General features: G+C 40.8%; 1 protein-coding gene across 27 annotated transcripts in view; it reads left to right on the top strand.

Moving 5' to 3' along the window:
- Positions 1-16,880, top strand: part of KIT (KIT proto-oncogene, receptor tyrosine kinase) — an 84,794-nt gene that overhangs the window by 51,657 nt on the left and 16,257 nt on the right. For all 27 annotated transcript variants that reach the window (XM_078366045.1, XM_078366041.1, XM_078366039.1 and 24 more), the window contains 2 exon segments: positions 1,962-2,077; positions 15,845-15,959. In XM_078366045.1, coding sequence (XP_078222171.1) covers positions 1,962-2,077; positions 15,845-15,959 — 231 coding nt within the window.

Raw genomic sequence — 16,880 nt, 5'->3', positions numbered from 1 at the left:
GAAAATCTGGGGCTGCCTCGTATGTCTTCATCCTAGTATTCAATTTTGTTATGTTTAGAGCATGCACACTCTTGCACGCATGCACACACACAAACACACACACACAAACCCTCTGTGTGCTTAGTTTTCTCACTTGTAAAATCGGAGACCGTTCTTAGAGATCTGAGCTTAGCTCAAAGCCGTGAATGGCATGTACTCGGGACACAGCAGATCTCTTCAGAGAACGTGGGAGTTAGTATCTGTAATTGTTTCTTAAAGCTCTAAAAAAACTAAGAGTCAGATGACTTCGGCTCAGGCAGTGAACCCATGTTCTTTTATGGTAGACCTCTCATTTGATCCTCAAAACATTATAGTAAAAATAGTCGCAATGGTAATATTTCAGGTAAGCCATAAGTGCTTTTTTCTGAGGCGTGGTTCTAAGTACTTTACACATATTCACCCACTGACCTGAAGCCTCACAGACCTTGTGGGCAGGCACTCTTACTTCCCACCATTTTTGTAGAAGAGGAGACAGAGGTATGAGGGGTGAAGTAGTTTGACCAAGATCGAATGGCTAATAAGGGCTAAGTGCCTTGATAGGGCTTTGCTCTGCTTTTCCAGTCAGGACTATTGACTGTTGGAAAAATACGGGTGAGAGATGATAACATCCCAGGCCAAGGACTAAAGATTGGAGGGAAGAGGATCGATTTGGGAGGTCTCCAGGTGATTGAGAGGGCAGGAGAGATAGGGAGGAGCCAAAGATGCCCTTAGGTTGGGTGGGGAGAGGCCATACCATTCAGGGACTGGAGGAGGAGGAGCAAGTTTCTGAGGAAAGACAGTGACTTTGGGTTGAGGGTTGGTGGATTTGAGACTGAGTTGGATCTTGAGTGGGATTGTTTGGGTGGGAAGTATCTTAGGTCAAGCACTCTAGAAGCAGAGCCTGAGACAGGGATTCTGAGGTCAGGGACTTATGCAGGGAAAGAGAAACTGACTAGGGAGTAGGGGATGAGGGATGGGAAGGTAAGGGGGCAAGTAAGGATATGGCTCAGATAACCCCAAGCCTTATTCTTATCCAAAACTCTGGGTGGGACTTTTGCACCTCTCCGGCTATCAGTTACTCACTGGCTGTGGACCTGGCTGGCCCAAGGGCGATCCTTGGAAGAAGCTGCAGCCAAGGATTGGTGGGCATGAAAGTAGCTCTGTAGACGAGCCTGCGCTGGAAGTAAAGATGTGAAGGTTGTGAGCCAGCAGTGGGCTGCCCAGGAGTTGCACAGTGCGAGAGCCTGAACACTGCCTGTGGCGAGTTGGTGGTGTGGCCATGTGGATCGCATGGGTCGTGGGCTGCCCAGGATGATATATGCACGTCAGAGCCCCTGCCAGTAACCCAGAGAGGGTTATAGGGCGTTAAGTGTACACAGCCGTATGTGACGGCCCTGTAGGAGGTCAGAAGCTCGAGAGGCAAATACTGCCAGGAACACTGAGGAGAAGTCTCCAGGGTGGAGGAAAACCAGGGGATGGCAGTGTTGCAAAAAGGAAGGTGAGCAGCGTGGGCCTCTCGGAGGTTCCCGAAGTGTCTGCGTGAGGGCAGTGAGCATGTGTGTGCAGGGTGGGTGAGTTCAGGACACCATGGAGAGCAGGCTTCAGCAGCACCACGGGCAGGGGAGGAAGTGGTATGGGGACAGCCCCCAGGTGGGGGACGGCATGGGGAGGTGGGGGCCAATGGAGAGATTGCAGCGTCTGTGAGGTCACCTTTGTGCTTAACCTTTCCCTGCTCTGTGTTCTCACACAAGAGGCATCTGCCCTAGATGGGAATATGTGTGCGCACGTGTGTGTTTTTGTTAATGTGGATTTTACTAATACTGAATTAAATTAGTTATATTTTTTCCTCAAACAGGCATAGATTTTCAGGTAGAAACTGAAAAAGACATGTCTTCCAAGGCAGACTATCCACAGGCAATTGATTAATTGTCTTTTCTTTGTAGATATGTAAGTGAACTTCATCTAACCAGATTAAAAGACACCGAAGGAGGCACTTACACATTCCTGGTGTCCAATTCTGATGTCAGTGCTTCCATAGCATTTACTGTTTATGTGAATAGTAAGTAACATGAAGCATTTCTTCTCTTTTAATTTTTTAATTCTTTTTAAGTTGTGGCTTGTGTTTATAACAACTGCAAGAACTGAACTCGTGTACTATGTAAATAACATTTCATGATAACCTTGACCTTCACAGACCTTGTGGTTTGGTGGTTAGAGTGTGTCAAGCCAGTTCCTTGTCCTACATTTCACTGACCACATGACCTTGTAGAAACTGTTCAAATTCTGCATGCTGTTTGAAGTAAACAGAGGAGCAGTAGGAGCTGAAAATAACAGTTGTTTGAGGGAAAATGTATTGTTATTGATTGCTGGAATGGGGAGCTAGTGGTTGAATAGGAGCTGAATTACTGCATAAGGTAGGAAAGAGAAGCTGTCAAGCCCTGATGTGATGTCTCTGTTACAGTGCCGTCTCTTCTGAGGCTGTGATATGATTTGTGTTCAGATTGTTCTTCCACTGAGACGAATGCAATATTGACAGGTCCATGGGTCACTACTGAGCACCATGTGGCATGTGGGAGAAGGTAGCAGATGCTTAGAATGGGAGATGGCCATGGCCGTGGGCACCTGAGCACCTGAATCCTGCACTGCTGGGGTCCCACCCACCCCACTTTTAGAACCCATTACTTCTTAGAGAAATGCCTTTTCCGAAGTTGAGGCCAAGGGAACCCAATCATGAGCTGTAGCTTTTGACAAGTGCAGGGCCTCTTCCCGGCTCCACTCTGGGCCCTGTGGGCATTTCCAAGAAAGGTGCCTGCCACACCATAACTGCTAGGGCAAGGGAGGCCTTCAAAGACTTGGAATTCCAAGGGAGTAGCCCAACAAATCACTGTCGGAATTGGCTTTCCTGGGTGTGTGGAGGATGAGGAGACATCTGGAACATTCATAGCGAAGAGCTTAGGAGATATGCTGGCTGCTTTATGTGTGTTGGGCTATAGGAGCATTGTGGGAGCAAAGTACTGGGGCCAATTCCTTGTCTTGAAGGAGCTTACTTTCTGTACAAAGTGATGTGGTTTTTGATTTTTTGTTTTTGAGACAGTCTCTCACTGTCGCCAGGCTGGAGTGAAGTGACATGATGTTGACTCACTGCCACCTCCACCTCCTGGGTTCAAGCGATTCTTCTGCTGAAGTCTCCTGAATAGCTGGGACTATAGGCGAGCCACCATGCCCAGCTAATTTTTGTATTTTTAGTAGAGACAGGGTTTCACCATGTTGGCCAGGATGGTTTTGAACTCCTAACCACTGGTGATCCACCTGCCTTGGCCTCCCAAAATGCTGGGATTACAGGTGTGAGATGCTGCACCAGGTAGATGTTTTGTTTGTTTGTTTGTTTGATTTTGAGAAGAACATGTTTTTATTTTCAAATATGTCGACAAACATGTTGAGCCAGGGTCTGGCTCTGTCACCCAGGCTGGAATGACCATCCATCACTATGTCCTTGTACTGCTGGACTCAAGAGATTCTTCTGCTTCAGCCTCCCAAGTAGCTGGGAGTACAGCATGCACCACCACACACAGCTAATTTAAAAAAATTTTTTTTTTAGAGATGGGAGGTCTTGCTTTGTTTCTTAGGCTGGTCTTGAACTCCTGGACTAAAGCAATCCTTCTGCCTTGTCCTTACAAAACGCTGGGATTGCAGGAGTGAACCACAATGGTCAACCTGTATGAAGTGATTTTACATAATTGCCTCATTTGATGCTATGGCTCAGCAAAGATGGTAGGGTGGGTGGTGTGAAGCATTTATAAATGAAGAAAAGAAATAACTGGACAGATTTTTTATTGCTAATCTAAAGTCTTTTGACTATATGAGCATTTCAAAAATTGTGTTTTCTGAGTAAGTTATTGATACAAGTTTAGATGAAGTTCACATTCATGTAATTAAACACGTCTTTATTACTGACCTTCCCAGAATCTTAATATGCTGATGTGACTTTGCCAGAGGGGGCCATGGGTTAGGATGTATAAATCCCAAACTTATTTGAACACAGAGCTCTCCCTTTTTAAGGGAAACATGGTAATTATTATCTGAGTTCCTGCAAACAGTTTTGATTACATAGCATTTCACTGGCCCTCAATTAGAGTGCCTCTAGATTAATTTCAGTGTGAATCAGAAAATAGTATATAGAGGTTAGACATCATGCTGTAATCCCAGCACTTTGGGAAGTTGAAGTAGGTGGATCACCTGAGGTCAGGAGTTCAAGACCATTTGTTTCACCTTGGCTGACATGGTGAAACCTCTTCTCTACCAAAAATACAGCCAGGTGTGGTGGTGGATGACTGTGATCCCAGCTACTTGGGAGGCTGAGGCAGGAGAATCACTTGAATCTAGGAGGCAGAAGTTGCAGTGAGCCAAGATTGTGCCATTTTCCAGCTTGGGCGGCAGAAGGAGACGCCATCTCAAAAAAAAAAAAGTAATAGTATATTACATATGGACAAAATTACTTGCTCCTGAAAAGTTTTAATGTTCATGTGATTTAAGAGATGACTGTAGGTAAATCAGTAACCTTGCAAGCATAATACGCATATTGTCTATAGAGAATTTTATTGTGGCTGTTCTTGTGTGATGCTTCTCAACCTGTCTATGGTAAAAGACTTTCTTTTCTAAGATTTCCAGTTCATCGTGGATCAATATGTCTTGTAAAGTGTAGTAAAAACCAATTACTAGAAAAGTGAAATGAAAAAGAACAGAGATATACAAAATACAAGCTTGGGTTTTTTTATTGTTTAGATTCAATAGATATAAAAATTACTCTCTGTCAAATTGCTCCTCCTCAGCGCTTCTTCTCAGTTTCTGTATTTTATCTCCCATTCACCAGCAACAGCAGATCATGAGTGGGGCCCACTCCACAATTTGAGAGCTCAGCGGTTGGGAATTTTATAAAGCAGGGTGCTTTGTGTTATCACTGTTTCCCTGGCTTTAAGGCCAAAGGGGCATTTAGATGTGTCTCTTTTCCTTTTTTTTCATGCTTCCGTTTGCCAGTGTGTGGTCTGCCAGTTGGTCATGAGATACAGACCTCAGGAAGATGTTTCTGACTTTTCTCTGATGGGGGCAAAATTGCTACCGTTTTTCTTACCGGGCTAATTTGCCATTCCAGCAGGCTCAGTTTTAATCAGTGCTGCTGGTGAACCCATGCCTACTTGAAACTAGATAGGATATGCTGCTAACCTTCCAAAAGGATCTCTTCTTGGATTCCCTGTTGGTGGGAGGCCTTTTCTGTATTTGGGGGTCTGGGTCTCTAATACCCACCCAGTACTTCCTGAGGTCCTGCTCTATCTCACTGGAGATACAGGTGGGGATCATGTTGGTCCTGACCTCAAGTTAAGATCTTCAGAAAATCTTTTCCTTGATGTCAGTTACAAATAGCAAACTGACAAAGGCATTTATTTCACTTACCTAACATGTTAGATTTCCTGATTGCCAAATGTTTGGACAGAGGTAGTGGCATTTATGTTTGAGTTTTAAACTCTGTATGAGGTGTGTCCCAGTTGTTCTTTACAGATATAGTTAGCTGATTTGTTGATTTTTTTAATTGAAAAAAATTTCAGTTATCATAATTATGTGGTAGTATTTTTAAAAATGTTATTTCAATAGTTTTTGGAGAACAGGTGGGTTTTAGTTACATAGATAAATTCTTTCATGGTGATTGCTGAGGTTTTGGTGCACCTGTCACTCAAGCAGAGTACACTGTACCCATGTGTAGTCTTTTATCCCTCACCCTCTCCCACCCTTCTTCCAGGTCCCCAAAGTTTATTATATCATTCCCATTTTGCATCCTCATCATTTAGCTCATGAGGTAGGATGTTTTTCAGGTTAAATTTTAAAATCAAAAGCTAAATTCATTTCACAATTTTAAACTTCGAATAGTTGTGGCCTTTTTGACATCAGTTTAGCTGACCCAGTTACATGTGTAGGTGTGCTGTATGGTTTATTTTGTAAATAAGCTCAGTCTCAAGGACAAAAGGGATTGTGTTCTGCAAAAATCAGAATTGATAAAAATCAGAATAATGAATGCATGGTGTTTGTTAGTGCAGAAATTCAGCCTACTTTTACTCTGTGACACTAATGCATAATTGCTTAATAGATTCATCTGCAAGAAATGCTAGTGAAAATCCTTGATTTGGCATGGTTAAATGTTTGTCGGTTGAAAAATCTATTTGTTTGGAAAATTCCAAATGTAAATTTCAGTATACTGAATGTGGGGGAGGGGCACGTTTTAATTGCTTATATGGTAGACTTCTAAAAAACTGTGCTCTGACAATTTGTGTTAAGAAAACATGTATATAATATGTTAAGCTTGAAAAGGTTCTAATACTGTTTCTAACCTCTCTAATCAAGCCATGATTTACATGGGCCTGTCAAACTGACTCAGTGACGTTTAAGGTAGTTTATAGTAGCCAAGAGCTATAACATGGTTGCCATCTTTGAGTAGAACTTCTAGTGGAAACTAATAGGAATTTTCATAAAGCAAAACCAAAAATTAGTGATGATCTGCATTGAATCTGCATTATTCTAATTACTTTTGGAATTGCTTGTCCAAGATGTGTATAGGAATCAAATTCTTAGTTCTGAAATGTTTGCTATCCTGCAGTGAAAATGGTGAGTTGTTTTTCTTGCAGATGACAATCAGGAAGAAAGTAGAATTTTGAAACCTTAACTCAAAGTGCTTTCTGAATAGGCATTACCCTTTCCAAAATTCTTGAAAATATTAGAAAAAATGACATTGTCAAGATGCTGTGGGTAGCTTCTGCTACTTTTTTAGGAACCTATGGCCTCTTTGGTTATATTAAGTGTCACACAATAAGGTTTCTTGCCAGATCCAGGACAAATAAAAGGTCGAGTATATGCACTTTAATCCTAACATCCACTTGGCTTTTTTCCCCTACTCCATCTAGTATATCTTGAATAAATAGCACATTTTCTAGTGGACTTAAAGGATAATCAGTAAAGTAAATATTTTGTAAATTTATTTTGCCTTTAATTTAAATACCCATGTGAATCCTGAAGTAATTTACATAAATTGTAGAAAGAAATTATGACTGATGTGATAAACCAGATGCTTTTCAAACCTTTGGAATGATTTTAAGAAGGTCCAGTAACCTTAAAGTGGATAGTGCAACACATGATCTGGTAGCATTTCCAGGACAGTATTATGCATTAAAATATGAGGCAAATGGTATTTGGGGATTATAAATAGATCTCTCTCCCATCTTGAAGGCTTATCCTTTAATGACGAACTTCAGCTAGTGCAGTGGGAGTTCTGTGATCCTCACATGGTGGTGACAGGGAGGCAGACATTGGGAACTGAAGGGCTCCCCTTGCTTCATTAGCTGTACATAGGATGCATTTAATGTTGAGCTAGCTTGGAAACCCAAATAACTGCTGAAGTGCACCAAATGAACTCAGAAGTCACCAATTTTACTCCATTTATGGAAGGATATTAACAGGGGGTTGAGAAACAATTTAAGGAAATGTTAAATAATGTACTATTTCTAAATCACTGCATCATATAATTAACATCCTATCTGTTGTTAGTGATTACTTATAGGTCATACAGTATACCAAAATCAGCCAAAGCAATAAATCACCCAGAATAAGGCCTCTCAATGAGAAAGATCCCCTTTGACCATGTTCTCAGAGTCTGAGCTGCCTTTTATGTATTTTTGGTCATAGTTAAATCCAGTTATGGATGGCTGAACCAATTCCAGGGAGAAGCTCCTGCAGATAAATCATATAGCCAGCTAGCTTTTGGCCAGCCAGAAGTGATAGCAGGTGGACTGTCAGTGCATTTGTGTTGCTGTAAAGGAATGCCTGAGGCTGGGTGATTTATTTGGCTCACAATTCTGCAGGCTATAAGAAACAGACGCTTCTGGTGAGGGCTTCAGGAAGCTTCCACTCACAGTGGAAGGGGAAAGAGAACAGCATCACATGGCAAGAGAGGAGGAAATAGAGAGGAGATGGAGGGTACCAGGCTGTTTTTAAAAATCGGACCTCCAAAGAACCAATTGTGCAAGAAGGCACTCATTACTTCTAGGACAGCACCAAACTAGTCATGAAAGATCTGCCCCATGACCCAGATACCTCCCATCAGGCCCCACCTCCAGTTTTCAGGATCAGTTTTTAAACATGAGATTTGAAGAGGATAAATATTCAAACTTCACAAATCATGGGTCTGTGAAGCCAGCCATATAGATAGCTTCACCTGCTTGCCAGCTCTCTGGGTCTCCCACCTGGCTTGAATCTCCAAGTATCCTTACCCAGAGTAAAATAATAATGGCAGGCTTGCCTGCAAGAATGCTCAGAATTGGGCCTTAAGGCCCCTGTGCCCTTCAAGAAGATCTCACAAAACAAAGAGAGCAAAGTTACTAGAACTTCACCTTTTTTGGAAGATGAAAATGTCTTCCCATTTAATAATAAACCTATTAGTTTATTTCCATTTTTTTTTAAATGATAGGAACTTTCAAACACATGGGTGTCCAAATCATACTTGTGTTACAGGCTACAAATGTTAAGACTTGCTGTTGATTTTTGCTTGAAAATCTTTGCTTTTCAGTGTCTTCCCCATTAGGTGGATTGTATTAGAGTGACAACTTCTTATATTAAATATTGGAATTTTTAAACACTAAAGTGCTGAATAAAACTCCTTTTTGATTTATTTACTTGCTTTTGAAAGTTTGCTCTAAGTATGCAACAGTAACTGGAACATAACTTGATTTGTGTGAACATTTGTATGCATATGTTTTTAAATTAAAACAATTTTTTCTTATTACAAAAGCATGTGAAGGGTAGAACAATTAGGAAATGTAAATAAGCAAAAATAAAAATCAAGTTTTAAGTTTATTTTTACTTTTTATGTCTATTTCCATTTTATAGATTATCATTACTAATATTCCTTTTAAATTTTTTTCATAAAAATTAGGTCATATTGCGTCATTACCTGGATTTGTGATTTTGCACAACAAAAGCATTGTGAATATTTTCTGTAACATCATTTGGTAGCTCAGTGTATGGATCTTTCATAATTTCTCTAGCCCGTGCCTGATGCAGTTTTGAGACATCCAGAATTGAGGCGGGACTCTGCAATGATGTGACTGAATTTTAAAAGAAATCTGTCAGATGATTATTTAAAGTTTATAATTATCTTGTTTAATCTCTAATGAGTGACCTTGCTTAGGTGGCTGGAAGTTAATAAGGTTATCATCTGTCGTTATCTTTCAAGTTCTGTCTTCAACATGTGATATGGCAGCTACACTGTGCTGGCTTCCAGGACAGTTCTAAACTAAGGGGAATAATTTTCAGATCTTCTTAGTGTGGTAGCTAATCTATGTAAAAATCATTGCTTGTCTTTTCACATTAATCTTTTTATAGATAATGTCTGTTCATTTGAGATAGCTGACAGTGTTTGAACTCTGTTTTTATTTTCTCTTCCTGAACTTGAAATGAGTTTTTGTTCTCAAATTGCTTGGGAATTATGAATGTTGTTTTTGATGTGACACTCTAATATCTCTTTCTCCTTCTGAAGAGTATCTCTGTGGAGACAAGAATTGTTATAGATGTTTAAATTGGAAACAAAAAGATAATGGCAACCTACTTTTAAAGTAGAACTTGATTCTCTTCTGTTCTGAAAAAATTTAACAGAAGTAGCTCTGAACATGGCCAGACATCTTTCTCTCCTCCAAGGTTGGCGTCATCACTGTTCCTCCCTATCTCATAGGAAAGTTGGTCTGGTGGGTGTGTTAAATGGGCCTTGATGTAAACACTGCACCTGTAAGAGAACCAGGTAACTTGTCTGGATCCATAGCCCTTGGTTGCCCCAGTTTGTGTGGTTTGGCCATTTTTTTATATTGATGGTGGAAAAGTTAGGTGTGTAGCCATGTAAACTTCTGCTGGAATTGACTCTAAACTTGGATACACAGACCTTGCTAAAAGCAGCAAGAGTAGTCCCTTTTGTATTGTGGAACTCCCACTCTGTGGAGATTTTCTTTTCAGTTGAGCCACTTGTTTTTACATCACATTAGCCTCCTTCATTTACAGATGTATGCAAGGTCACCTGTAATATAGGGAAATTTAAATTAATGCAAGAATGGGGACATAATGTTTGCAGGGACATTCTGTCAATACCTGTCTCCACTTCTGAATTATGTGGCAAAATGAATTAGCTAGTTTTTCAGAGTAGGAAAAAAGAGGCTTTTGTCCCATGCCTGCACTCCTCGGCAGCAAGCAGGGTGGCATGGTGATGTGTGTACAGGTCTTCCTCTCTGCGGCTCGGTGATACAGCACTGGTGCTCCTGTAAACTGAACAGTGATTCTGGCTCAAGAAGTGTGTCTCCAAGTAGTTTCATCATTTTTCACCAGAATCTCATGATTGAGATAGCTTTTTGATGGCTGTTTAGAACAAGGTAGAACTATAGCCTGCTGGCCAAAATTGGTCTGTAGCCTGTTTTTTTGTTTGTTTGTATGTTTTTTTGCTTTTGAGACAGAGTCTTGCTCTGTTGCTTAAACTGTAGTCCAGTGGCACAATATTGGGCTCAACACAACCTCCACTTTCCAGGTTCAAGCAATTCTCCTGCCTCTGCCTCCCTACTAGCTGAGCTTACAGGCACCTGCCACCATGACTGGCTTACTTTTGTATTTTTAGTAGAGATGGGGTTTCACCATGTTGGCTAGGCTGATCTCTAATGCCTGACCTCAAGTGATCCTCCTGCCTTGGCCTCCCAAAATGCTGGGATTACAGGTGTGAGCCGCTGCACCCGGCCTGTAGTCTGCTTTTGAATAGCTCACAAACTAAGAATGTTTTTGAACTTATTTTTAAATGGTTGGGGAAAAAAACAGGAGATTTCATGAGTCATGAGAATACAACGCAAATGTCAGTGTCCACAAGGAAAGTTTTATTGGTAACAGCCATGCCTGTTTGATTATAGAATGTCTGTGGGCACATTTGTACTACAGCTGCAGAGCTGAATTGCAGGAAAGACTCTTATGGCTCACAAATTTAAAATATTTACCTGAAATATTTATCTCGCCCTTTATAGTAAAAATTTGCTGACCCCTAGTTGAGAATATCCCTTCATTAAGAGAATGACTTTCTTCCTTTTAAAATGACAGTCACCATTAAAAATAAATGGATACAGGAGATTGTAGTTGAAATTCTATTCTGTTTTTAAACTTCTGATAAAATGTCCATACGCCAATTTCTGGAGTATCTTTAAGAATGTATAAGACATAATGTATGTCCAAAATATCTATTCTGGGAATTTTTAAAAAAGTGTAATACTCCTTTTATAAATAAAGTTGGGTTATTTTTATACTCCAATTTTAGCTGGCTTAAATTTATTATTAATGGTATTATGGCACAAGTGTAGGTTTTAGGCAGACCAAAACCAGGATAGTGACAAATTGCGGAAAAGCATCGTTTCATTACCATTAAACACCAGCAAACCTTGAATTTTAAAAACAAATGCATCCTTCTGATCTCTCTTCACTTAGTCTTCTATTATTTGGAGACATAGTGTTTGCGTTTTTTGTCCTGCTGATTATAAAGTGTGGGCAAATGTGCCTTTATAGCAGAAGTTGGTTAAAGTGGCTGGGGTAAGAGAACTCTGCTCAAAAATGCCTCCCCGCATTTAGATGAAGAAAGACCACTTGCGTGTGTACTGCCTTCCAGCCACCAGCCTGGCTTTGTTATCTGTGCCGTGTTCTTAAAATTCATTTTGTTCTTGCTTTCCACATGGACCTGATGGTGACGAAAAGGAATATTTTCCAAGATCACAAATCTGTGGGGTAAATCAGTGGATGTGTAGGATTTTTAATTGCATGAGCAATAAATTCTCAGTAGAGTTACAAGCGTCTGAAATCTGCCTACAAGCTGATCAGTGTTATTGGAGATATCAGAATGACTCAGGTCCACATGCTTTTAAAGGCAAAAAGGCTATTTTTTTAAATCACGGCAGGAAATGCATAACTTATGCACCTCTTAGGCTTATCTAAACCTCCAACTTGGGAGGAATTAGGGAATGTGTCATGTGCTATACTGCTTATTGCAGAATATCTAAGAAGCCACAGCTCAGATTTAACCTGGAGAACTGTGGAGAGTTATGTATCTTTAAAAGCAAGATGTATATTTAATGCCAAACACGGTGCACCGAGGCACTTACCCAAATGCAGATGAGCCCAAATTTTCATTTTTAGGAATTAGATTTCTACCTGGCTCATTCTTTATGCATTAAACATTTTCATAATGCAACTTGCCATGTACAGCTCCTGCTGTACTAGTGTGCTCATCCTTTTCAGAAGCAGGTATCTTAGCATCAACATTAGGGAAAGGGCTGGACAGAGGTGAGGCAAGAAAGGCGCCTAGGGCGTGAAATGTAAGGAGGGCCTCACTCACAGGTACCAACTCATAGGTATTTTAGGGCGAGTGCCTTATTTTTATGCCCTGGGTGCTTCTCTTGCCTCACTCTAGTCCTGGCCCTGATCAGGGTTCCTTAAAGGCCCTTTTTAAAAAGTACGTTGCTGGGTCATATCCGCAGCTTACCAGTTCTCTGGAGGTGGGGCCCAGAAATGTGCATTTAACCTTTTCCCTTAGTGGGTCTGAGGCATATTGAAGATTTAGGCCCCTGTGAGCTTGGTTGGCCAACCTAAGGCCAACAGGACAAAAGCTGCTCAATTAGCCTCAGGTTATGACCCATCTGGGATAGGAGCTTAACTAACCGGCACACAGGAGCAAGTAGGCCAGCCAGACCACACCGCTGCCAGCCATGGCTGTTGTATAACTGCTACCAGGTGTCACGCTAGAAGGCTTGGATGTTAGAGCACACTTGTAACCAAAGCTAAATGGAATTGATTATGTAATTTTGAGCTGTTCCAATTTTTTAATTAAAAAATGTTTTATAGGTTCACTACCTGTTCATTGCAAAATAAAATTAAAAATAATAAAATAGAAACTTTTCATAACCCTACTGCCCAGAGATAAACATTGCACATCATCTTAAGGTGTCCTTTCAGCCTTTTCCCACCACTATTGAGTTAATATTTAATTCCACTAAGAATTTCCCATGTAGCATTATGAGCATTAGGAAGTATGCATGTAAAGGGAATATAGGTATGAGGACATCTATGTTATGAACTTAGCTACTATTTGAGTCCTATTCAGTTATCTCTACCATCTTTGTGTGGACTGGTCCCACTCATCATTCATCTCGATGTTATAAAAAATTCATGTAATCAGGCACTTGGATTTCTTATCTCATGGCTCTCTTTTGCAAAAATAATAGAAATAGTGCCCTATTTATGAAAGTCAACTTTAGGCTGTTCTCACAGGTCTCTTCTTGTAACTCTATAATTGAATACCTTTGGAATCTTAGAGACTTGTTTCTTTGGGTAGGGTCCTCATTAAGCCTTGCTGCGGGTCACACTGAGCTAGGAGTCACAGGTATAGTCAACAGTAAGATGTGGTTCCTGCCCTTGAGAACGCTGAGTCTGATGGAGGAGGCAGACCAAGATCTTGCCTACCAGCATCAGGTGTTCTTAAATCCTTTGGGAATAAGGAAAGGAGAGAGACCAACCTACTTGGCATCAGAGTTGAGGCTTGCTTAGAAGAGGAGGTGACACTTAAAGTGAGTCCAGAGACCCATAGTATGACACCTAGAGTCCCCAGCAAATAGCATTCTCCCAAGGGTCCGCTCATTTTTTGTGTTGTGTCCTACTTTTCAGCCTGATCACACAGTTGCCCATGATAATTAAATGAAACTTGCCAGATGGATGCTTTAGCAAGACGATGGCTTGCCTTCTTGCTCTATTTGTGAAAGCTGGCATTGGATCCAAACTCTCAAGGATACCCCTACCTTGAGATTGTTTTGGAGAGTTGCTCTTTTGTTTGCATTAGCCAAATGGCCTGCTCATCAGCAGGGCCAGGTTGAGTGACAGGTGGGTGTGTCATGCATGTGGATACTCTGATCTCTGCCAACTCATTTGCCTCCAGGGAGGTGAGGTGCTGAGAGGTTGTTCTACAAAGATGTCATTTATCAGTGTTACCTTCCTTTGGGGAAATAAACTTCCTAAGCTTCTGATCTGTCAGTCTTTCCTTCTGACTGCATATATTTTCCCTATCGGTTGCAATATAAATGATGTTGAATTCCGTGCACGTTGGGTTAAAATATACACATTATCAGACTATTTTAAAGAAGCAATTTTTAGACTATTTAGAATGGCAAATACAGCTCACTTTATTTCTAGTGAAATTGATTACCCAAGAAAGGTAGATATTCTGATTGTAAAAGAATAACTCAGTAATAATAATTAAAATAATTTTTTTTGAGATGGAGTCCCACTGTGTCACCCAGCCTGAAGTGCAGTGGTGTAATCTCTGCTCACTGCAACCTCTGCCTCCCGGGTTCAAGTGATCCTCCTGCCTCAGCCTTACCGAGTAGCTGGGACTACAGGCACATGCCACCATGCCTGGCTAATTTTTGTGTTTTTAGAGATGTGGTTTAAATGTGGATTGCCCAGGCTAGTCTCAAACTCCTGACATCAGGTAATCCACTGCCTCGGCCTCACAAAATGCTGGGATTATACATGTGAGCCACCATGCAGCAATAATGATAATAAATTTTTTCATTTCTATAAATCATTTTTAGCTCTCTGTATGCTCCATCTCATTTAATTGTCTCAACATCCCTGTGAGATGGGCACAGTTATTATTCCCATTTATACGTGAGGAAAGAAAAATTTAGAGAGAGATACAGAAACTTACTCAGGGTCAAATAACTGAGAAATTTAAGAGCTGGTATTCGGATCTGTCCACTAATCATGGGGCTCCTGTAATTCTGTGCTTAGACTTGGCACAATCAATGCTCTACTTCCAGGTACAGGGTGAGCATGTCACCATCTCTGCCATCCTGATGCTTCTGTTGAGCTTACTTATTCTCAAAGGGTTAGAACGACCAAGTCTAAGTGCATCTTCCTTTCACTTTGTAAGTAACTTCAAAAATTAGAAATTCTTGAGTATCAGCCGGTTATTGTAGTTACCCAGAAATACCAAATTAGAGCATTTCTGCTGTTACAGTGAATATATTCAGATTCGTAGACATATATTTATATATTCAGGTTCATATATATACAGATATATAAATCTCACGCTGGTTTTCTCTTCTAGTTTTCTGTTCATGTTTTGCATTTGAAAGATCTGAGTAAAGCCCATATTGTATTTTACTCTTTATGTGCTAGCTTCCCTGTAAATAGTGATTCAGCTTCTAACCAGCACCACCCTTCTACCCCGCCAAAGGAGAAAATTCTTGAAAGAGCAAGAGAGTGGGGCTTATCTTTTCCTCTAACAACTCCTAATTTCATCCATTCCAGTTCCCACAATAACTTGAAATTCCTAGGGCAGGTACAGTCACTTGAAATCCCATTCACAGGAATCCTTTAAAGTGACTTTTCCATATAGAACACTTTCAAGTCCTAGAGTCTTGATTAGAAGCAGTCTCTCAGATCCCCACTCCCTGAAAGCAGAAACCCTGCAGGTGGCCCTGCGACCTGTGCCTCAGCCATCCCCTCTGGAGCTGGGCCACTGCTGCTCAGAAACCTTTTCTAGGTTGGACCCTGAGAGTCACCTTCTTGTACCTTCTACTCCCTGGTGCAGAGTCTGCACTTTGAATGTGCACCCTCAGGCTCCTCAGCAGCCTCAGGAAGGTTGTAAGGATTACAGAGGGAGTGAAGTAAATGTTGCTAAGGTTTTTCAGCACTCTGACATATGGCCACTTCTGTTTTCCTGCAGCAAAACCAGAAATCCTGACTTACGACAGGCTCATGAATGGCATGCTCCAATGTGTGGCAGCAGGATTCCCAGAGCCCACAATAGATTGGTATTTTTGTCCAGGAACTGAGCAGAGGTGAGATGATTATTTTTGGCACTGCTTATAATGCAGAGGGGAAGGGCTGCAATTCAGTTGAATTTCAAATAGGTTTTCTGATTTTTTTTTTTATAAAGCTTTGTTTTGATTATTGTTTTTTTTTTTTTTTTTTTCCTAGCCATGTGGCATTTTAGAGGGGATAATTGCTATATTTTTCTTGGTAGACATTAATTTTGTTTGCTGAAAAATGATTACTGAATGACTTCTCTATTTTGGTGGTTATCTTTCTGGATTTATCATGCAATTTCTAGCCTGCAGGTAGATAAAGCAATTTTGCAGGACAGAGTAATTAGATTTCCATTCTATACACAGGAGGTAATGTGTGTGGGAAATGTGACTGTAGTTATCATGAAAAAATTACCTCAGTAGTTAATTGCCAACTTACCAAAAAGTAATGATCACACAATTACAACGTACATATGGCGTTTGCAAGCAATCGCTTTTAAAAAGGGTTTCTTCTTGATTAGGTGCCCAGCCCCTGAACAGAGAACATCTGGCATGGTGCTGCTTGCCCCTCACCATCCACACTTAAGCCTTAAGTTGTCCTTCTGCATTACCTGAAGATAAAAATGAGGTCACCACAGCTGTTTTTATCCATCAGTTGCTATTTTATGCTCATGCTTTAAAAGCCTGGGTTAACCTCACAATTGAATAGTCAGTATGATCACAGAAATTTTATTTTTCATGGAATAAGCCTCTTTATCACAACAAGTTGGAAGGGGTTATATTGGATTGCTGTTTTCAGCTGGGTTTTAGGAGAGTGTTTTCTTTTGGGGACTCCTTTTCTTTTCAAGGCCCCTGGGAGGAACCACAGTGGAAGCAGGCCCCGTAGTTACAGGAGTTCATTTAGCAGTTATACAGGGAGTGGCAAGTGGGTATCAGGCACTATTCTAATGGATA

This window comes from Callithrix jacchus, chromosome 3, assembly GCF_049354715.1.
Source record: "Callithrix jacchus isolate 240 chromosome 3, calJac240_pri, whole genome shotgun sequence".
Classification (NCBI taxonomy): Eukaryota; Metazoa; Chordata; class Mammalia; order Primates; family Cebidae; genus Callithrix; species Callithrix jacchus.
The sequence above is the reverse complement of the archived record's forward strand: the minus strand, read 5'-3'. Positions and strand labels throughout refer to the sequence as shown.